We start from the raw sequence: 23992 nt of genomic DNA, 5'->3' as shown, positions 1-23992 counted from the left end.
TGATGCTGGAGTTGGTGATATGAACTTGCATGATGGGTTTCTATTACTGTACATAGAAACTTATAATTCAGTATTTCTGGTATGATGGCTGGGCCCTTTTTAGCACTTGAAGTTCATTCTGTTTGCTAAAAATCTCATTTTACCCAGGATGGATAACAAAAGGAATAGTTCAACTTCCCTTCTTCTCTGTGCTCCTACTCAACTTATCTGAGAATCCAAGGTTTAAAGGTATTTGAAATTGTGTGATATTAATGAACCATTTAAAAATATAGAACTTGATAAGTTATTAATGAGAACAGTGAAGACACACAGGGATGGACTGAAATGTTTTATTTAGATAAGAAATTTACAAGCTCAATATGAAAGCAGGGAGGAAAAAAAGCAACTAGAAATGGTGAAATTAAATTCTTGTGGACTCAAATCATAGTTTTCCTCCATTTTGTACAAATGATTTCCAGCAAAAATCGCTCAGTTTGTACAACTTTCAACTTTTTTTTTTTTAATTTACAGCAGAAATCGGATCTAACTTCAGCTCTTTACAAGTGCTCAATTTCTTTTACACACGCTTCAATAAAAACAGAGCACAAACACAGGATGATTTAAAAAAAAAAAAAATTCGGCTATGTTTATGTTTAAAGTGGGAGTTGATGAGAGAGGAAACGCACAGCGTCAAATGTCAGAAGGGTTTAAAAGAATCCTGTAGCTGTACAAGGCGAAACAGACAAAGGTCCAGAGTGATGGAGAAGATAACTGATGGCTGGAGATGTGGAGAATATATACACAGATTTACAACTATGGACATTTAAAAGAAGATAAATGCTAAAAAAAAACAAAAAAAAAACTAGACGCCCAGTTCACTGTGCTAAGAGTCAAGAAAAAAGTATTTCAGTGTAAATGCAAATAATGCATCTCAAAGCATCATCAAACTACATTAGTGACTTTTTCCCTCCCATAATAACTTGGAGTAAGGCCACGATGTTCAGGTGCAAACTTCCCAAAGTGCCTATTATTAGTGTAGTTATTAATAAAAAAAAAAAAAAAGAAGAAATTAAAGAGAATCAAACGGTTATTGGTAACATTTAACGAACAGGTGCGATTTCTTATTTATTTATTTTTAGTTTTCTTTCTTCCATGCACAAAATGGATTAATATATATCCGGCAGCTGACTGTAGCTCCTGTCCCAGTATCCGCCGGAGAAGAGCCAGTCCTGAGAGCGGGTGTGGGGGTTCGGCCCCTGCTGAAACCACCTGAGAAGAGCGAGAAGGCGTTCAGGAAACGGAGCGCCAAACGACGCTGGAGCAAATCACAGAGGGAGAGGAACAAAGAGCGGGCATGCTTTAACGTCAGGGTGCAAATCATTATTTAGATGTGAGGAGATCAGGCTTTCAGCTAACATTAACTTTAGTTTTTTTCCTTTAAGGGATACGTAGGGAGTAACTGCTTCTAGTGGCAGTGAGTGAAGCTTTAGCGAAGGGAAGAAGAGGAGGGGATTAAATATCTTCACCCTGTGAGTCTCTCTGTCGTTCAGATAACATTCACTGAGAGATTAGGATGTGTTTTTGGAAAACACAGAGGGTCACATGAGCACACAACACGTCAGCCAAACGGCGAGCCGCTCTAACCTCGGGCCGAGGGGAGGATTTCTTGGCATCGAAGCCAAGACGCAGCCGACCGAATGTGAAAAGCGGAGATAAAAAAACAGTTAATCTGGAGCAATTCAGAGCAACACAACACAGACATTTCTGGTTTCTGGTTGGAGGGGGAGAAAAAAAAAAAAGGGATCAAATGATTATGATGTGCGTTTAAAATCATCTGGTTCCTTCGTGGATAAGCAGCCTGGTGAGAAATTTAATTTAAAAAAAAAGAATAAAAAGAGCAACCCTGACCTGGTCTTCCATTCCTCGTCAGATTTGGTGCGGTTTTTACGGGCGGCTCTCTGCTTCTCCTCCAGCCTCTTCTTCTCCTCGCTCGCCAGGTCTGTTTGAGACGTGGAAGTCGAGTTCGAAGGTCACGACGAGGAGGATTCAGCTAAAAGTTTATTTCTTTAAAAAAAAAAAATCAAGAAAAAGGCGTTACCGATGTCGCCGTTCTCCATGGCCCTTATGTCCGGTCTGAGCCGGCAGTCGGTCTGCGGGATGACCCCCTCCATGTCCTTATGCAGCTCGTTCAGCTGCATCGCGAAGGACGTGAAGCTGTACATCTGGTTTAAAAGAACAATTCCACGCGTGAGCATCATATTTCTTTGAAGAGTGATAGATGGTAGGCTATGTAGGAATCGGTGAGACCTGGGTAGAGTTCGCTGGTCTGGGGGCAATCCTCCACAGCAGCTGGCTGCCAGGAATCATCTCCACAGTGTCTGCAGCAGGGGAGGGCACGCCCTCCTGATCCCCACTGCTACCCTGGTAGAACAAACACACAGCAGCTCTCAGCACGACATGGAGGGTACAGTAAACGGCAATGCACTTAAGTGAGAGAACAACACCAAAGTAGTGCAAACACAAATCTTTTTAAGAGATAAATATGTGTAGATCTAAGCTATTCTGTCTTTAATCTTCAGTGCTCCTAATCCTCTTCCGTAGATTGAGATGAAAAATCGCTACATTTGTTACATTTTCAGCTGGTGCCGTTCACTTTCACACCGCATTCTGTCAGACGAACCAAACTATTTGAAAAACCTGTCCGAAACAAACCGGACTTTCTCGACAAACAAACTAGAGTTCGGTTAAAAGCCGACTACACACGTTCTGATGTCAACGCACCCCAAGTTGCACTGGATTTTATTTTGGCGTATCAGACTGCAAGGGTGAATACAAAATCAGATAATATATATATACTTTAAAAATTTTGAAAACCATCTGTCACTTTCCTTCAACTTCACAATTAGGCGTCACATTGTGCTGGTCTATCTTATTAAAAAAAAACTAACAAATACATTGAAGTTTTTGGTTGTGATGTAACGAAATATGAAAGGTTTCAAAGTTCAAGCCCAAGCAGTCGCCTATATCTCTCTACGGTCCGACCATCAAAGCAGCGTATATTTCAGCAGTATATATTTGAGTGTTTGAAGTGACGACCAATGAAAAAGGATCAGACAGCTTTTCTCGACTATGTCCTGAAACGCTTCGCTCACTTAGCGGTTCAGATCTGCAGACGAGTTGGGCATTAAGCTACGAGCAGAGCTGCCCACATCGACTGTTTTCATCTCAGTCGAAACTCGAACAATGGCTCATTTTCCTTCCCCCCCCCCCCCCGAAAGGAAAGAAGCAACAGCTTCACTTTTTTTTTCTTTTTTTTTTAACTTTGCAATTAACTTCATGTTGTTGCCGACCCCCGCTGAGTAATTCATACCGCTTTTCCGGCTTTCTTCTCCTCGGCTCCTTTTTTGTCGCTTTTCTTGTGAGCTTCAAAGGCGGCCGGGTCGACGACGTAGAGGCACTCGGTCCACTTCCCGTACAGCGCGCACAGCTTCTTTTTGCTGTGAACCACACAGATACACAGGCAGACATGCACACGCCCTCAGGCATAAGCGAAACCGCAGATGACTTCAGTCGGTTTCGAGCGGCAAGCGATGGAAAAACCTCGAGGGAGACGAAGCTCCGAAATCCAACGCGAGCGCTTTCGTGAGTCGAGAGTTTTCAGGAAATTTCAGCTAAAAGTTTTTGACTTTTGTGTTGCTTTTCTGCCGCATCTGTTAAGTGAATGTCTATTTTTTTCCCCCAAAACGACTAAAGTCGTTATAGGTCAGAGCGCTCCAGCTGTGAGTATTCTGAGCACCGCTTCATTTTGGATCAGTGTATAAACAGCAGTTTGCTCTTTGAACATTAGCTCTGTAAAGCGTATTAGCTTTGGGATTAACGCTTCTTTACATGGTGCCTGTTCAATAAGCTAAACAAACAAAACTACTAGGGCTTTTATAAAACGGTGGCGAATGGGTAGGAGAACAATCTGTGTTGCATGTTTGAATTTGAAACTCACTGCACCAAGTCATATTTGGTGCCTGATGTGAAAGCAGAGCTGACGGTTACTCTAAGCATCCGAATAAATCTGATCTGTGCCGGAATATTTAGCCAAATGAAGGAATGTAAACTATCAGGTAGCAATGGAAAAAAAAAATGCAGTTCTTATAACAGAGAGAGAGAAACAAAGATTTTCCAAACACTCAAGAGTAAACTGGAATTAAAAACAAGCATTTAGAGTATGTTGTGAATTCCACGTTGAATTTTTTTTTTTTGAAGGAATAAAAGAGTAATTTTAAACTAAAATAATGTTAAAAGCTGCAGTAAGTAATTTTGATCATTTGTTTTATATATTTGTTGAAACTGTCACGATGTTGTAACAGAATAACATGAGACAGATAATCTGTGAAATCAAGCTCCTCTGCCTTCTTCCAGTGTCTCTACTGCCATCTGCAGAAATGAACGCTTGATCGGAAACAACTAATCAGAGCCAGGAGGAGGGCCTGGTTCTGATTGGATGACGGTGGACCGGTAGTGTTCCTGTAACATTATTTTGTTTCTCCACCATTAGCACTGCTGCAGTGCATGCACAAGCATGACTGACAGCAGCAAGACCCTCCTCCTGGCTCTGATTGGTTGTCTCTGACTGGAAACGGTGCATTTCTTCAGATGGTAATGGGACAACAGGGAGGAGGCAGAGGAGCAAAAAGTTTTCATAGACTATCTGTCTCATGTTATACTGTCACAATATGGTGACAGCTTTAACAAATATGTAAAAAAAAATCTATATTTTTTAGAAAAATTACATATCACAGCTTTAAGGAAACCCATTTAAAACTTCCTCTGAATGCTGTGCTCACTGTACCTTTTATCAAGAATGTAACCTTCAACTTTATGCAGCTCCTTCCCAAAAAGTCCACATGGTTTGAAATTGAGGCAGCACTTTTCACCAGTCCTAGAGAAAACAAAGGAATAAAGTGTCAAAGCCATCAACAATTACAACAGCAACACTTCACAATGATTTCCACTCTGCTGAATCACACAAGACATTTTTATCAAAGTCAAATTGAGTCAAACCGAATGACGGAAACGTTGCCGACCCTTTCTACAGTACATGAACTCTCTTTGTATTTGTTTAAATGTAAAGCTCTTCTGGTGTTTTTGTTGGTTTTTTTGTGCTGAGCCATCTCTCTTTGATAGCTTCCTGCTCAACATTTTCTCGTTCCTGCAGAAAGCACGCCACGTAATCAGCTGATTTTGACTCGATTTGACTGTAGGTGAATGGGGTTCTTTTTAGTCTTTTCAATAAATAAATAATTGGACTGCACTGGAATGAAGCTAATTGATTCAAATTGAATTTGGGCCAAATTGTAAACACGGTATGATTTGGAACCGCTTATTTTAATGACACTAGTTGTGAACTAGTGCTGTATAAGAAAGAAAAAAACAAAGCTGGCTGCCAGCCAACCGCTTCACAAGTTGCTTAATGTAAAACTCCCAGCAGAATCTGGAAACTATTTTAAACTTCACAAATAAATTAGGGATTTAACCCTGAAAAGACAAAGTCCTTGTGCGACTTCCTTTGAAAAAGTCTCACTGTGCCTCATCTTTATTGTTTGAAACCCCGTATGTGTGTGTGTGTGTGTATGCGCGTGTGTGTGTGTGTGCGTGGTGATGTATGCAGCACACCTCCTCGCTTTGTTGTTTGGGATTTAAATTTCAAAGTGATGTAGCATAATAAGAAACAATTTAGCTCTTAAGAGAAAGAAGCTGTTTTCCTTTTAGTCGTGATGCTGCAAATACACATCCACCAATCAGCCATAATGACTAATATTGAGTTGGTGTCTCTTTTGTTCCCCCAAAAAAACAAGCTTCGACCAGCAGGGGGGTCGTCTCCTCGAATCAGGCCCCATCAGATGGACATTTGTCGCAGTCCGGAAGCCGGATAAACTTTTCCACTGAACACGCCTGTATTCCTGCAGCTGCTTTTCAGAGGAAAGGCCTCCACTTACGAGCAAAACTTCTCCGTTGGGAAGTAAGAGTCAAAGCAAACTCCATGGAAATGTCAAGAGGAAAGCTTTTCCAGAAATATGATGATGCAACAGGATTTTGTATTCGTTATATTAAGGCTGATTGGGATATAATAAAACACGGGGAGCATTTTATAACATTTAACACATTTTCATAATGGATCTTGATCTGACCTGTGGTTGATCACCTCCACATTCCCATACTGCTCGATCCACAGCTGGCCCACGATGATGTTGTGAACACAACAGGTAGGGTTTGTCCATGTGTAGGCTTCGTTGTGCCTGAAAGAAAATAAATAATAATAAAAATAACGTCTCAAACTTAAAAGAACGAACGTGGCTGTACAGGTTTGGTTTTGCTCTCACTTGGGCAGCTCCAGCGTGATGATGCCTTTTGGCTCGGCCTCCACACTCTTGCCCCAGAACTTCAGCTTGGGGTAGATGGATCCATGAAACACAAAGTCCTGTTTCAGACCTTCGGCGTGGAAGGCGCTGACCGGAGGGTGGTGGCTCACCTGCTCCGATATGAGCCTGAAGCCCAGGTCGTCTCTGGGGGAACGTACGGTACGAAAAGGTCACAAAGGTCAAGCTGCACGTCGCACTCTGCTCAAAACCACATCGGTAACGAGAAACAAGATGATGGCCGAGGCATTTGAATGCATTCATCATCGATATAAATGTCTTTCATTTCTGGTTTCTTTTCTCTAATCCATGCAAGTTCAAAATTATACATTCGGGCTCAAGTTTATCCATCCACATCTTATTACGATTCTGGGTAAAAGATGGAAAAACTCTGATTTAACACCACTTTTTCTTTTAATAGAAGAGTTAAATGTGTTGCTTTCCTCACATAGACCACCTTTTTGACCGCCTTCAGCCTTCATGCCGTCATTCCAGACACTCCATTAGCCTGTTTCATGAATTACAAACTAGATTTGATGCGTTTGGGATCACAGCTCTTCTGGAAAACTTGCTGTGGCTGGCAAAAGTATTCATTCTTGTGAACTTTTCCACATTGTGTCACATTACAGCCATAGACACAAATCTGTTGCGTTAGAATTTAAAGAGAAAGACCAACACAAAGTGGTACGCAATTGTGAAGTAAAAAGAGAATTATACAAGATTCAAATAATTTTTTACAAATAAAAAATAGAAGAATGGGCAAATATTTTAGTCACTAGATTTGGGATGCAGTCTTCCTCATCCTCACTAATTCATTCATTTATTTTGTATGATGCACCAGTATCAGTGATTAAAAAGTATTGGCCCCTGAATATATGTAAAAGCTGCATCACTGGGTTTTGAAATCAACAAACGTAAATGAACTATCGTTCCTGGAGTGGTTGAGTATGAAGCTGGATGTATGACAGAGGCTCGTTGATGGCTAATAAAAACATCTGTTTTTTTCTTCAATTGGACTTCCAAATATTCAAAATGTACAAGTTTGAACTTCTGTGTATTAGAAAAAATTTACATAAATTGCTTAAACGTTTTTAAATGAAGTGAATTCAATTCAAAAACGGTTCAAATGCATCCTTCAAACCCCATAAACAGCACAGCTGTAATTGCGACATTAGCTTTGAAACGGAAACGTCTTTGAAAAACCTTTTTAATATTCAAACGCTGTCCTGCTGCTCCACCCACCTGACCAGCTCATAGGTTTCTCCCAGCAGGGGGTTGAAGGGTTTACCTGTCCGCTCCCACTGGGAGGCCACAGCGGACACTGCGAACGCCGCCACGCACTGCGGCGGACAAACACACACACAAAAAAAAAAACACACTCCGGATCAAACACACTGGCCTCCGACGTAATAAAACTTTGGCTCGTCTAAAGGGAACATAATGATGGAGCGGAAAGCAGTTTGCTCACTCCAACTCCGGGACGTTAAAGAAAACTGCTCCACCTTCATCCTCTCGATGGAGTCGGAAGACGAATTGGCCTGATGGATGAGGTACGTGTGCTCCATGTACTCCGTCAGACGCTGCAGGAAGCTGAGCGGCTCGTTGAAAATGACCGGCATTGTGATCTTGGAAAGCTCCTGAAAGAGACGGGGCAGAGAGACGAGGTTTCATCACAAAGAGGGCCTCAGTGTTCCTTCACACGCCGTTCCTCAGGGGATGAATTATTTATGCTGCGTTTTCTAAAGGCTTGAGACATATTTGATCAAACATGGCAGTAATACGCGGCTACTATGGATAAAGAAAGTTCAACAGCAACGTCACACTGCGGGAAACAAAGAAAAGGCTTCAGAAAGCCCAATCTGGAAGCTAGAGGTTAACAGGAATTATGGGGTATTTTTAATATTCCATGCCTCAATTTAGATAATCGTATTTAATCTGGAATTACAGCTACAGTATAAACATAATTAAAAATGCTAATAAACAATAATCTGCTGCCATGTCAATAAGGTGGATTCCCACACTTTATGGGCACTTCTCTAATTATCATAAATGAATCATATTTTACCTCAATTAGAATAAATTCTGGTAGTAGTTTTAAAAATATTTCTTTAATCCTGATTTTTTTTCCGCAAGAGGAAAGCAGAGACTGTTCTAGAAATCTTTTATGATTCCATTTCTCCAGATATAATTATCTGTCAAAATGTAGCACTTTACCAATATCCCTTATGAAAACTTATTGGAAGGTTATTAAGCAGCTTCTGAATAAGGATAAAAGGAGGAAATACTTTCCCACCGAAGTTTTATGATGAATTTGGAGAACACTCAGAACCGACTAATATTGCTATTGTGCTTTAAATCATTTTCTTTTCTTTTTTTTGACAATCATTATTATAAATTTAGACTCTGCAGAGGGAACTATTTCTAATTTTCTGTGTGTCTCTTAACCTCCTCACTGCAACTCTGTGAGAGATTTTAATGACATGATTCATAATTTAAAGGTTGTTTTTTTTGCTGGTCAATGCGGTAAAATAAAAAGTGGTGGTTAAGTTTAAATTAAAGATTTGGTACTTTGATGACTTTTAGATTTTCTAAGACACAACAGTCTGGTTATCTTAAAACAGCTCCAGGAAATACCATTTTGTAAATCTGGAGGTTGTAAATTTTGCCAGAGGAGCGTCCTTCCTTTGCCCTCCAACGCTTTTAAAAGATATTCTCGAGGGGCTAGATTGTGGCCAGATTTTTAGGTGGATACTAGCGTAAAACAGCTACAAGATCCAGAGTCCTTCAGGGATACACACCAAGACCACTTTTATTTCTTGTTAATATGATTTGTCAGATGCTCTTTGTCTCCTGTACATTTTTCTGGCAATATCTTTTATCTAGAAGACGTCTCCTTGTAGCTTTAGAGATAAACTTCCACCACAGGCAGCTGGACCTGGGCTCCCCTGGTGAAAAGAAAATCATGAAAAACAACTCAGAGTACTCATGCAACTGCACGATATCATGTGACTTTCTTATTTGTGTGTTAATGTCATAGTTCCTGGTTACATTTATAACTAGTGGCATTTTCTGGATGAAGGCTGAAATGTTTTGAACACAGTGTGTTTTTCAGATAGCTAACCTGGATGTGTAAAAATACTTCAAAGGCAAACAAGAAAATTGAGTGCGTTTACTTGTTTTTTCCCCACTTTATATATTTGTAATCTATTACAACACAATCTATTAGAGAGTAGTACATTTAGTTTGCTTCGTCTGGTGTTTTCACTGTGCAAAATCTAAAAAAAAAAGGTTTAAGTAACGCTAACCAATAGGCTAAGCTCAAGAACAATGCTATCATGGTTAGCACACAATAACGCCAACATGCTGGAGCTAAGCAGGTTCTTATCCGCATTTAAATTTACCTTAGGAATAAGATTGAATTAATGAACCCAGCGCACTGACATTTAGCATAATAATTTATTTTCCAAGTGTTGAGGCAGCATCAGAGTTGTAGGCATGCGTTTGATGTTGTTACATCAAGAACATCGTACAAGTGGCAACTTTAAAGACCTGCGCACACACACACAGCAAGAAGAGAGAAATAAGTTACTTTACTTGAGGCTAAAAAAAATAAAAAACAAAGTTCTTGCTGTGGCAAGGCCAATTTATATTTCACAAGAACTAAAGCCCAGATCTCCCAGGCAATATTCATAGGTCTCTCCCACTGCTGCATATCCACTTCATATTCCTCAGACATCACATGAGAAAAAGGTTTTTCAGTCAGAATACGCATCAAGGTACAAGCACTTGTACAGAATGATGCCATTTAGCTCCTACAGTCCTGGGAGAGAGAACAACATTTTATGTCCTTGTGTGTGATACATAGACTCCAACTTTTACTGTTCCCTTTCTTCTTCTTCTTCTTCTTCTTTCCTTTCCACAACTCTGCAGAAAGCAACATTTGGCTCTTTGCTAGCTGAAAGTCATATTCACTAGCTTGATGCTAACCACTCAATGTTAGCCTTAGCTAATGAGTAAGTAGCGGACTGTTTTTTTTTCTGACCCCAACTTTTTTTGTTGCTCTATATTATGCGGTAATATTATGTGGTTTTTGATGTCATCATCAAAAACATAAAACTGGAAGGTCAGCTAGCAGCATTATGATTTTTGTGTTCATATTTGTAGGAGATGTGGTTTTTTTTGTAGATAACAGATTTAGCAAAAGATCTGTCAGCGGATCCGATTAAGCATGAAAACAGAGCAGTTGTGTTTTTTTCCCCCCCGTTTTCCCCGAATAAAGAGCTTTTAGATTTTTAAGCATTTTCACACAAGCGGAGTCATGAACCTGTTCCAGAGCGCATCGCTGACATTTAATTTGAACCGATTACACGCCTGCACCATGTAATGCGATGTGAGAAGGTTGCGCTCATCATTAAAGGGAGGCTGGCGCTGCAACTAAAAGCAGCGAGGGTCGCAGAGCAGAGATAAACCAACTAAAGCCCACTTTGAACCTCAGATGTGGGGAATTTCTTCATTTACTTCTTTTTTTTTTGAACTTCTCCATTTTAAATTTTTGAGGCTGACTTTTCTTTTTAAATATATATATTAGAATCACGGGCAACCTGGAAAATCAGTGCTTCCTATTTATCAGTTTATCGTTTTATTTATGCTGCAATCATTGAGGTTGAAATTCCTTTATTTTACTCAGATTTACATACAAATAAAATCATTTATATGTAAAAACGAAAAATGTAAAAAAAAATTATGTTTGCTTCATGGAAATGTTTCTTAAAACTTTGCAACTTAACAAGACGTGCCTCTTAAACACCCAACACACTGTTGAGGTTCTGCTTTTTTTTTTAATGGGTCATGAAGATATGTTGCTGTAGCAACATAAATAACGCACCAGCAGATCCTGCAGCATATGCAGACCTTTCGCAAAAAAGTTAAATGATATGTAAGAGATGTATTTTATCCTCTTTTGTTAAATTTACACAAGTGTTCGGCCTGATTTATGCCTCCTGGTTCTCTCTACGGAGAGTTTCTTCTAGTGGTTCCAACGGTAGGTCAGCCTGACCTACTTTTTAAATAGTTAATAATGGTCTGACCACTTGGAAGCCCCAATAGAGATTAAAGTGCTCACAAAAAAATGAGCTTCATCCCAAGATGGTCAGGCGATCATTAAATATGTCGGAAAAAAAGCCCCACATTGAAAGAAGCTTAGTGACGTCTTAGCACACAGAAAACGCAACATTCTTTATCGCAGTACACACTACATAGCTACTTTGTAATCTATTGTAACACAATCTAGAGCTACTTAGTAGAAAAAATAGAAACTGATACATCACATGATCTGTTTCAGCTTCTGCCTTCAGGTAGTAGACACAAAGACGATTCAAACACGACTAAAGTTTAAATACAGGTTTTACCAAAAGGGAGTTGTTACACTAAATACCTGTCGTATGACTGCTCTCTTATTTATTTATTGATTTTATTTTATTTTTTGAAGAAATTGTGCAAGAGGTAGTTGTCAAAATATGCGGATGTCTTCTTTCTTTTAGTGTGAACAGATTCTCATTTTAATGGAAGGTATATATCTGTATTTTATATTCTTTTTCTGATTTTAAGACAGATTTTTGTTTTACAGTGGAGAAAAGCACTTCAGTCTGACAGAAAGGTTTCTATTCTATTTTCTTCTTTTCTATAATCTACACAAGGTAGAGTCACGGTAGAACATTTCCATGTACAATGTGGAAATCTTTCAAATGATAAGCTTAATCCTGTTGGTCCATTTACAACGACAAAAATAAAAGAATAAAAAAACCTTAAAATTTGCACCCGAGCAGCAGTGTAGCCGCCACCTGTAAGCCTGGCGCCAACCGAACCAACATCTGAACGTCGTGCTCACCATTCCGATGCAGTTCCTCAGAATGCTCCAGATGCTGAAGTCATTTCTCGAGAACATCGGCGCAGGTAAGCTCGCCCTGAAAAAATTTGCATGCATAATTACATGTACTCCATAATTCATGTGCAATTTATTTGCGTTGAGCAAGTAGCGCTTCAGAAGCTTTAGGAGAGCCGCGGTATCGAGACGAATAATAGTTGCAGGTGTCAGTTCGAGAAGGTGAATTCAAAGTAAAGGAAAGTAGGTGCTATAAAAGTGCGAAGGTTAGGAAAGAAACTCCAGACAAGACACAAACGAGACGCGTCGGAATCGTTCGAGCTTTTTCTGTACGCAGGATAAATGAAAACAAAAAGCTAACGGCGGCGATTTAAAGGATGCCCGAATCGTGTGAGCCACTGAGGGATCAGCAAACACGGGATCACACTCCTAACTGATTGTTGCATTACACCGTGACCTTATCAATATTTAACAAAGTGTCACAGAGCTAAGGCCCGCTCAATACAACCCTTTCCTGTGGCTTTACCAGGCAGAATCTCGCTCTAAATTATTCACACTACGAAGTGGAAAGACCTGAGGGAGGATAAAGAAGAACGGAGGAAAAAAAAAAAAAAAAGACCGGGGGGCGGAAAGAACCAGCCGACCTCTCAGAGCAGGTAAGAGCATCTGCAACAATAAGAGACTTATAGGAGAAAAATGGCCCCTTTGCTGAGTTAGTTCATCTTTAAGCCAGAGATGAAAGGCGCAGGGGGAGTGTGGCCAATTTGGGAAACCGTGGGGGCATATTGCACTTCTGACCTGTGCTTTGTTATCCCGTTGGACTGAGTCTCGTCCCTGTCTCCATGGTGATCCTCCTGCAACATGCTGGTGGCGGGGCTGCTACACGGGCTGCTTAGCATGACAGAGCCTTCGTCCTCCTCCTCGTCCTCTTCAAAGGAATTGCTGGCCACCGTCTCAAAGCCGCTCAGGGAGAGCTCAGAGCCTGACTCTGATAGAGACGAGGAGACATGGTGATGAGTCACTATGCTCAGAGGAGAGCTGGGGGGGTACAAAGGCTGATAACACGGAGTATAAAGCTTACTTTAATTAATAGACGGGGTGGGGAAAAAAAAGGTGCTTCTTTAAATCTGATTGACAAGTAAGAGCAAACAGAGAGGCTTATAAATGGGAAAACTTGTAGGAGCTGTTTTTATGTCGCAGGCAACGACTGCAACACTGTGCTCGATGTTTAAAAGAGCGTATTCATGGCAGATTTACAGATAATAACAAGGTCATTTCTTATGTCTTTCATTTGTTATTCAATTGTTGATTATTTAAACCATATCAGGTCCCCAAAGATGCTTGTCTAGGCAAAAGTACTCCAAAAAAAATAAAAAGATCTGTCAATTCCACCAAAATAAGTTTTCTATTGTGTCCAGTTGCATAAATGGTAGCTAATAAAACATTTCTGTTTTGAGTAACAGTAACTTTACTCAAAACTGTAAAGTTACTGTGCTTGAATTTGGGCAATTCATGCATGAATCCCCACTGGCTGCTCACAAACTCAAGGCCTGGGGGCCAAACGTGGCCCGCTGAACCTTTTCTTGAGGCCCTCTAGACTCCAGAGAGATAACAGAGCCTTCAAGAAAATGGCTGTGTGCCCAGTAATTACTTTATCAATCAAATCAAAGCAGTTTTTAATCTGCGTTCTGCCAAATAACATTGACTACTTAACTATTTGTGTATATTTTGACCATTTATTGAGGAGTTTTATCAATATTTTCCCACAACTAGTCTTTTTGAACACAATCATGATCCAAATTTGGCCCGAAATAATAAGGACTAAACTACGGCTTCACAAACACAACGTCATAAATTCAGCATTATTGATCACTTTGTCTGTTCACATGATAAAAACCAATCTGCTGAGATCACAGGTCATGTGCTTTGTTTCAGATCTAAAGTAAAGAGGAGCGGCTTACAACTCAACTCTTTTTTCATTTAGCCAATGAGAGAGCAAGTCTTCAGTCAGAGAACAGTAAGGCTGAGAACAGCAAAGTAGCTGAAATGTTTCTGAGTTTCAGCCCACGTCGGTCAGAGAAAAGTGACGCTATGAATTGTTAGAAGTCTTTTGGAAATCTCTTAGTGAATGTTAGGACATGCTAGACACGCCACCACATGTATCACCAAAACAACATTCAAATTTAACATCGAATTCAGAATCAGTTTTAAATTAGCAGTAGGCTGCGTGACAACAACCTCTCTCTCATGCATGCTGTGTGACAGCGCCTCTGTTCCTGCTAGAGGGAATTAAAGACTGTTCATAAGAAAAGGGGTAAAAAAATATATATATATTTTGATTGGTCTGATGTTGGATTGGCCTACAATGTTTTTTGTTATTCTCAAGTGTTTGTTTAAAAAAAAAAGAAAGGAAAGGAAAGAAAATCATGATGGTATGAAATGCCCAGAATTGTGATAACGCTGTTTAATTTACAGGACTCCGTGTTTGTTTGGCCTAAAGTTAAAAGTACCTGCACTTTCAAAAATCAAAATTAAAAAAATAAAAACCTGAAGATCAGAAACCAGCTGGAGTGATTATCATGAACATGAAAAAAAACATCAGAAATGGTGCAAACCAAAAATCTGCATCATAAACGGGGGAGTATTTTCATTTCATCCTGCTTTTCATACGTGAAGTTTATTGAATAGTAACAATTATGCAATTTTCATTGTTGTCAATCAAGAAAGCAAGATTAACTTAATTTTCTCCCAAGCTTCAACATTGTTAGAATTTACCTAAAATTCCTGTAATGAATGAAAATTTCCACTACTGATCACTCAGCTGTGATGCAACTATCTACAGTAAACGTCATAAGCGCACAGAAAAAGATAAAATGCTTTAATGACGACAGATAAATCCCTCAAACTCCAACTAGTTGACCAAAAGTCATCAAACATCAGTCAGACATGTCATTTTAACTAAAAACCCGGCAAACTTGAGTCTCGCACATACCGAAGGAATTCACCGGCAGCAACAACGGAAAAAAAAAAAAAAAAAAGTATCCCGGTGTCCCACAGGTGAACGAGAGTGCAGCGAGCGTGAACGGGAACGGCGGCCTGCCTCCCTCCGAGTCCTGAGAGCGTTCGATAACTTGTCAACTCACCAGACACGGCGTCGTGGAACTCATCCTCGCTCAGGGCGCTGCGCGGTGACGATCCCTTGACGACGGATTGCTCAAGTTCGTGGTGCTCCGTGGCCAGAGTCTGCAGCGCCTCGGAGAGGATCTTGTTCTTCTCCACCTCCTGCTCCAATTTCACACTGCGCACCTGAGCTCGCCACGCACACACACACACACACACATGCACACACACACACGCACACACACACGCACACACGCACACACACACACACAGCCAAAACACACACACACATACGCAGACAAAAGAAGGACAGATTAATCACTGACTGAAAAACAAAAAAAAAAAAAAGAAAAGAAAGGGKGGGGGGGAGATTCTGCTTTGCACTTTTAGTAACTACTGATTGACAGTCTGCTACTCTCTTGGCGACCAAAAGTCAATTCTCAAGGAAAACAGAAGGCAAACACTCCTGGCCATCAGACAGGTTGTGATGGCAGTCGGTCTCCCAATAATCAGCATGTCAAATGATTGATCCTCCTCTCTTTTATCAGAGCCACAGAAAGAGAGAGGCGGCTGAGAGGGACGAGCCACACTTCTCTGTAACAGAGGACGGCTCCCTTGATGTCGGCGTCTCAAATGGCCTGCTGGAGAACATGATTCCTGTGCAGGCGAGACCGATCGGATGACAGCGGCTGGATGCTGAATAAACCATTAGTTAAAACCCTACCTTGACACAAAACGCAGAAGTATTCGCATCCCCTGATTTTGTTTCACAATTCTGTCAACGTACAACTACAAAACGTCGGCGTGTTTCCATGGGACTGTTTGCGACAGGCCAACGGAGAGTAGAGATGAGGTGAGAGAAGTGGAGGGAAAACAGTACATCATTTTCAAACACATAAAACCTTGAAGAATATGATTTTTTGTAGAATTGTTTTTGATGTTTGCAATTAAAGATGCAAGTCTGTTGCCCTGGAGGTTTTGTCCATTCCTTGGAGAATAGCTCAAACTTCAATTTGCATTCAGAGTGAATGAGAACAGCAATTTTAGGTATTGTCAGGCTCACAATTGAATTTGGGTTTGAACTTTGACTGGACCATTTTAACATGAACATTTTAACAATTATACAACAGTACATCTTGGAAAAGCAGAAGGAGGACCTCCTACACAATCAACGAGAATGCAGCAATTGGTTTTTGGATGGTAAGTCAACAACAAAGCACTTGTCTTTTCCAGCAGCCGTTGTACAGCGCATGCAGCGGTAAAACCAGCTGAGCAAACGTGCTTGGAGCTCAGTTTGGGTTACGGGGCAATGGGCTCTGCTTTGCTGGGGTTGCTAGGTAACGATGCAGCGTCCATTGATTGTGATTTAACGATTGGGAGGTTTTTGAAACGGCTCATTTTCCAGGCATGAGAAAACAAAAACTTACTGCCAGAAAACAGCTGGGTGTGTTTTTATAAACACTTGGGTGGTTTTAGAGGCAGTAGAGACCCAAATGGAAGTACAAAAACATGCAAAAATGTTTAAATAACATAAACGTTACACATGAAGTGACCCGTGAAAGCAATTTGTTGCACTGGCTTTTATTTAGGGCTGCTGGATTATTACAGGTACGGCGTGATACGTGTTGACAAAAAGAAGGGATTCAATTTCAGCTGCACCTTCACAAAAATCCATTTCTACTGCCGCTAATGATGGGCTGGCGTTTTATTAATTCAGTTGGAGATCGCTGACCCCGCAGTCAGAGAGACAAAAAAATACATATCTGCCTACAGACAAAAGAAAACGAGCTGAAATAGGGTAAAAAGACCCAGAGCTTCAAGTTCAGGGAAATTCTGGCAGCCAACCTCTCCAGAGGTGGCGCTACAGGACTGGGGCAGCTGGAAGTGATTCAGCTTTTCCACCGTGTGTGCGAGTCTTGCCGGGCCATTCACACTCCTAACCTGTCATGTGCAAACTGTGCCATTCAGTGCAGGTCTATTGAACGGCGATCTCTAGGATTTTATGAGCCCATCATTGAGTGCTCTGCAGCTGGAGGCCGCGGCTCAAAAGCCGGCACAGCTGAGCGATCAAGGCCCAGCGTAGCTGTAAACACCAAACTCTGCGCCCGCCCCGTTTCTGAAGCAGGAAGAGTCTGCTTCAGAAACGGGGCAGCGGCGCCGTCTACGCTAAAGATCTCTCGGGAATTCTGTCTCTCTGTTGAACGAGAAAGAGTAAAACCCTTCACTCACATGACCACAGATGGTTATTTTATTTTATTTTTTTGTCCTTCCTCACTTCTAGTGTTGCTCATAATTTAGGCTTTTGTGTTCTGTCACTTTGCTCGTGCCTTTGTCTGTTTTCCCTTTAAAAAAGAAAAAAGAATTATGCAAAACGGACCTGAATCTGTGCATTATCATGTGAAGGCGAGCTCGCGTGGATTTACATACCCAGCAGTTCATGAGTGCCTTTACTCAGCAGTCCATCAAAACCGGCGGCACGACTACACAACGCAGAGGTTTTAATAAGCAGAGCTGTGCCAGCGGTGGCTAATTCTCATTCTAGCGTCACGTTCAGATTTAAATCTGGTTCGGAATAAGAAACCGTCAGCAACTACAAAAAGAGAGAGTCCCAAATCTACTAATTAAAACGTTACAGCCACCATTACAGAACTAATGAAACCTTAAGTTATAACACAGAGAGCGTAGACAGTCTTTATTTCTTTTAATTATTCGGTCTATTTATTTTGCCTCAGCCCCAACAAACCTATTTCAACCCTTAGCGAATAATCTCTCTGCACAAACGGGCAACTGAATCTAGTCTTGCCAGCGCAGTCTCTTCATTACGGGGCTTGATGATGAAAACAGAAAGAAGAATGCAAACGGTGAAGCACATGAACACGCACAGAAACAATGACGCGTTGCGCTACACCGGCAGCTGAAGTCTCTTGATTGGCCGAGGATATGGCAGCTTTGCTCACCAACGGGGATTCAGCTGCAAAGTTCAACTTTGCCATTCCTGGGAAATTATGTCTTCACTAGCTTTAAATAAAAATATTTTACTTATTCCAAATTCCGTCAGACTGCAGATTTCTTCTAGATGAGAGATGGCATCATTGCGTTCAGATCTTTGCAACCACTAAACTTAATTTATTTAACAGATGAAACTATAACATATTCATAAAGTGGAATGAATAACGACTGTGTGAAAAATGAATTTAACTCTTTATAGTCTGTTACCCTAAACTAACATAAAATCCATAGCAACTAACTGCTTAGACACAAGAAATTTACATTTAATGCCACACGTTCCAGATTTTTAATTCAAAACAATTAGAAAGCCATGCGTTATTTATTCTCCTCCCATTTTACATGTATTAACTATTTCTGTTTTGGGTAAAAATCTCTTTGTGGCTGTGATGTGATGAAATTTGAAGACTTTTTGCAAGAGACAATAAACCCATGCAGCGTTATAATCCGGTGTGTCGATATTACGTCAGGCTTGCAGAGTAAATTTATCTCTTCATAGAAATCTCTCAACAAATCAAACGTTGCGTGTTAATTCTTCCGTTCAGCCACGGTTGTTCACAACTGATACCATTAAATTTTCCAAAAGGCATCAACATAAAAGTATCACTTTTACGTCATTTCACTTGGAATATACTGGAGTGAAATATTCTACACGCAGACTGTGATGGTATGCCAAGTTTTGTTGCTACTGTGGGTTTAATCTATAAACTGCCTCAAAAATACGCGTGTCAGTGATCTGAAGGCTCACAAGAAAAAGCCTTTAGCTTAGCGTAAAATGCAGCAGGAAGTGTGGAAGCTAAAAAAAACAAACTTATTGCATGCAGCACAGAAAGGCTACCACGAACCTGACTTATTTAAATAAATAAACATCATCATCATCGCTACGCTTTAAATCGAATTTTATACATCTACTGCAGTGGCAGCAGTGCCTGTTGTGAACCACATGCAAGCAGGAGATGAAATATCAAAGCCTACAGAATCCTTAGAGGAAAAACTTGTCCCTCGGTTTATAGTCACATCACTCTTACTAGCTAATTTCACAGGAAGTTCTCACGAAGCACAAATGCAAAAACAGCATTTTAATCGGAGGGAAAGTACCAAAGCAGAACCGAGGGTCAGAAACTAGAAGAATCCTGCTGATTGCAGCATTCAGAGGGTTTATAGAGAAACCCGAAAAACAAAGAAACACTTGACCGGGCTCAGCCTGCACGGTTCAGGCTCTGGGCCCAAAAATCCTGAACAAGCTCCCCTTTGATAAATAAAATGAGAACAACGACGGTCTTTTGTTGTCACTCTTATTATTTATGTCTGATATTAAAATTTGCAATATGAATTTTGCATTTACGCGCGGAAAACAGAAGGAACGTAAAAAATAATGATAAAAAAAGGGGCAACTACTATTTTTCACAGTACCTTAGGAAATGCACTACTAATTTTTGCTTAACAATGTTCTGAAAATCCTCAAAGAGTTTAGCGGGAGGAGGTTTAGTTGTTTAAATTGTTGGACACTCACCCCCTCCTGTCTGGAGAAGAGGCTGAGGCAGGCGGCGAGACTGGAGGCCGTCTCGCTGGACAAGTCGCAGATCTCCTGCATCTTCTGCAGCGCAGCCGAAGGAAATCCTGCCGGGATCAAACAGAAAACCAGACGATTAAAAAAATAAATAAAAATTGAAATAACTAAATAAAAATGCCTTAAAGCTTCTTTCAGAAACTTTCAAAAGAACTTCAAAAAGCAGGCAAATCGCTGAAATCCCTAACAACCAAAACAGACAGAATATTCTTAATTAGCAGTAATTCAGTCGTTTTTTAATCACGCCGTATAATCTGTTTGATGATGCTTTCAGTTTTAATCACGAGCCTTTCATTTCTGCTCTTAAACTTTTGAAAGCCGTTGAACTTTCTTTCTCCTCACATGTGGATGGGAGCAAAACTGAGGAACAAAACGTAGAAAACGAACAGAGAAACATGGCGTATCCTTGACGGAGATGAACGCAGTTTGGTGATGCAAGCAAATTATATCCTCCTGCTTTTGGAGTCGACTCTTTTAACCTCTTTCTTATGGCTCTGTGCCAATAAATCATAAACTAAATATATTATTACTAAAGATAAATGAAAACGTAATTGCATTAGAAGAGTTTCAGAGATAAGTAAAGTGATTGTAAAGCCACCTTGAAGCGGTTCTCTCTCACTGCTTTAGTTTTCTCTTTAATTTGTCACCTATGTGCTGATAACACAGCGAAGGGGTTGGAAGAAAAAAAAAAAAAACACAACAAAACGAAACAGGAGTGATGGTGAAATAGTAGGTTTTACGTTCTGACAGCCCGTCATTTTTCAGCATGGACAGGAACGCCGCCACCTCCTGTTCCAGCTTCTTCTGGCTGACCTCCGCCGCCTGGTGAGTCAGAGAGACGTGAGAAAGATGCACATGAGCGAGGGAGGCGGCGGCGCGTGTCGGGATGAGGCGCTCCTCGTTCGCAGGAAACGCTCCGGACCATTGTCCCAACACGCTCATTATGTATGTCTTTGTTTACAGCCACCTGTAGCGAGTCCGTCAGTTCCCCTAGCGACATGCCTGCCTCTTCCTCCTCCTCCTCCTCGCTGCCCTGCTCCTGGGAGCAGTAGTGCGTGCTGTAGGCCGAGTGCTCCTCCAGCGCATCCAGCCACGCCTGGAGGGAAAAGAAAAAACTATTTTTATTTGTCTTCTTTTAACTGTTGTGACAAGCGGCGTGTGACCGATTTAGCTACGAAAAGTGGAAACGAAGAGGTTTAAGATAAAATTAGAGACATTTTTACATGAAAGTCAGAGAAAATGGAAGGAAGGGAAATGGGTTGTTACAGCGCTACGTAAAAGTACCTAAAGATATGACAAGGTTACTTTTAGTAGCAAGTATTAATTCAGTTTTAGTCATTAGAATTTAGTTTTAGTCAGGATTTAATCATCTTGTTGTATTTTTCACCTTTAGTCTAATTTCAAATCAGACTTGTGCCAGATTTACTGAAAATGCTGTTTTCCTTTTCTTTGCTTTATGTCATAACTTGACTTAAGGCATTAATATATTAATCCCAATGCAAAATTTTTTCTTTACATCTACATTTAAGCTAAAATTATTCATACCCCTGACAGATCTAGATTTAAAATTATATTATTTCTTTTTTTTTTTTTTTGCTACAGGAGACAATAAAATTAGGTAAAAGAAAAGTAAACTACCATCAGGTGGTTGTAATTACAGGAAATGTTATTAAGCAATAAATCACTTTAGTCTCATCTGTACACGAAACATTAGTCCAGAGATCTGATGAACGTAAACTTAGATCTTTTAATACATTCACTGATATTAAAGGTAAACTTTAGACATTTATAATCATAGTTGTTGTTGTTTGCATTCATTTAAATGAGGGGGAAAGAAAACGCTGTGGATCAAAATTATTGTGAAAGATTTCCATCAACAAAATTAATAATTACTCCTTAAACGTTGTCCTTTTTCTCACTTTCCAGCCACAAACTTTAAAGTGTTTCACTGGGATCCAATCACACAGAGCAACAGATAGTATGACCTGATTAAAGAGGCATTCAATTTATTAAAAAAAAAACCAAAAAAACTGTGTGTCGTGTATTTGCACTTAACCACAGACCTCCTCCATCCTGATAAAATGATCTAGTTCAAGTAGTTGTCTTTCGAGGTCACCCAACAGCAAATCCATGAAGGACTTAAAGGTTTACTTGCCTTCCCTTCTTGGCCCAATAAATAACACAAACGTTTGTGGTTATAATGGAATAAATCATGAACATATTCAGGAGTTAAAAATCTATTTGCAGGGAAATGCATCTCGCACAATGACGAATAGCTGGCGGCGGCTTCTCACCTCGTTCTGAAAGATTAAAATTGTATAAAAAGATCAAAAACTGGCACATTTTATTCATCCGGGGGAAAAGAAAATATCATGCAAACTGAAAAGCCTTCACCTCTTTGCTGTGTTGATACTAAATTAATTGTGGCAATTTATCACCTCTAACAGATTTATTTATTTTTTTATTTTCAAAGTTTGGTTGCAGAATTTCAGACACGCATAAAAGGATAAAGTTTTGGTCGCTGCGACGACGCACAGGAAGCTGTTATCGTCTGACAGCCACAGATAACAATCAGAACTGAGACGGGATGTTACATAAGATCGAACATGATAGAAAGAGCATTTCTGTGCTCAATGCCAAATTTCTGTTTTTGCTTCACATCCTTCATAGTAAATATATATATATATTCTTAGCTCTCTCTTCTTTCTGCAGCTCATTTCATTCTGATCCAGAATGAAATATCCAGAGCAGTAAAAGCCCGATTCGCTCTGACGTAGTTTTACAGCCCCAGTGATAACTAATAGTCATATAAATTTCAGGATGTATGACTAAGCTGTTTATGGCATTATGCGCTGGACTCTTAATTCAGGTCCAGTTAAAATAAAACAATGATTCAATATTACGTCATAGGTTGACTGAGCGAAAACAAGATTTCTGTCTTGCAAAAATCAACATTGAGTTGTAACGTTTTCAAATGTTGTTACATTGCAACCAGAACAGCTCAGTGCATATTATTGGGATATCATGTGAAATATATGGAAATGATAGATGATTAGAAAAAGTTATTCTGCCCGGTATTTATTGTAAAAAATGTGTAGGTTTGAATCTAACCCAGTCCGTCTGGCTGCATGCTGTCCCGCTGGAACGCTTTCCACCACTTTGAATTACACCGCAGCTGAAATGTGTGGCACACAAATAAACTTTCCTACAATTCAGTTCAAATTCAAAAATGCTTCACTGACCCCAAAGAGACATTAAGTGTTGCTATAACTCATTTTATTAAAGGTTCTTCAACTTTCTGACCTTGAATTTTGGCCAGAAAGTTCAATTCTAGTCTTAAAAAAACAATTTATTGTCTTCCACATGTTTGCTATGCCTCCTACACTGGTTTCAACAATGACTTTTTATACTTTTGTTAATATGAACAAAATTTCTTTCACTTCACAACAATGTAATACTTTGCACCCCTTCATATTAAGACAGGCTGTTTTTTTTAAAACACATTTGTACTCACTGGCTTTTAATGCAGGGTGGGACGTTCATTTGTTGGACATTTTTATGTTTTACTTTTTCTCTTATATCGTGTTTGTAATTTCTTTTATGCTGGAATTACTGTTATTTGTCGTTTTGTTTTGGTGTGCAGCCAACAGTGGTTCTTAACCCTCCTGTTGTCCTCATTTTCTGTGTATAGGGAAAACACATACAAATCTCGGTCATTTTGACCCGAGGACAACAGGAGGGTTTTAAATATACGATTTGATTTGTGTTGGTCCATCACATGAAATCTCAATAAAATACATGAAAATTTGAAGCTAAATGGCAACAAGATGCAAAAAAAAATGTTTTATTAATTCTGCAAAGAAGGCCAGAAGAACATGATGAGACACTGTAATGGCAGCAGATGGTTGACAGCAAACTCTCTCCTTATTATACTTGCAAATTGTATGAAGAATTAGGATGTTTTTGTGAAATGAATCTAAATATTTCAGATTCCTCCTCCTGAAAGGCACTTTTTCTTTAAATATA

General features: G+C 40.0%; 1 protein-coding gene across 2 annotated transcripts in view; it reads right to left on the bottom strand.

Moving 5' to 3' along the window:
• Positions 1–315: 315 nt before the first annotated feature.
• osbpl1a (oxysterol binding protein-like 1A) overlaps positions 316–23992 on the bottom strand; it is a 40275-nt gene continuing 16598 nt past the window's right edge. The window contains exons 13-29 of one of the 2 annotated variants that reach the window (XM_008407415.2): positions 20934–21062; positions 20707–20788; positions 19910–20016; positions 15414–15576; positions 13069–13258; positions 12277–12352; positions 7892–8026; positions 7632–7729; positions 6354–6536; positions 6162–6269; positions 4823–4912; positions 3350–3476; positions 2287–2400; positions 2078–2201; positions 1888–1978; positions 1624–1644; positions 316–1248 (exon numbers count right to left, since the gene is read on the bottom strand). In XM_008407415.2, coding sequence (XP_008405637.1) covers positions 1146–1248; positions 1624–1644; positions 1888–1978; positions 2078–2201; positions 2287–2400; positions 3350–3476; positions 4823–4912; positions 6162–6269; positions 6354–6536; positions 7632–7729; positions 7892–8026; positions 12277–12352; positions 13069–13258; positions 15414–15576; positions 19910–20016; positions 20707–20788; positions 20934–21062 — 1941 coding nt within the window. In that variant the 3' untranslated portion in view covers positions 316–1145. The remainder of the gene's footprint in view (positions 1249–1623; positions 1645–1887; positions 1979–2077; positions 2202–2286; positions 2401–3349; positions 3477–4822; positions 4913–6161; positions 6270–6353; positions 6537–7631; positions 7730–7891; positions 8027–12276; positions 12353–13068; positions 13259–15413; positions 15577–19909; positions 20017–20706; positions 20789–20933; positions 21063–23992) is intronic. The other variant, XM_008407416.2, reaches the window with a different exon arrangement.

Source organism: Poecilia reticulata, linkage group LG4, assembly GCF_000633615.1.
Source record: "Poecilia reticulata strain Guanapo linkage group LG4, Guppy_female_1.0+MT, whole genome shotgun sequence".
NCBI classification, from domain to species: Eukaryota; Metazoa; Chordata; class Actinopteri; order Cyprinodontiformes; family Poeciliidae; genus Poecilia; species Poecilia reticulata.
Note: the sequence above shows the minus strand (reverse complement) of the source record. Positions and strands in the feature narration are given on the sequence as shown.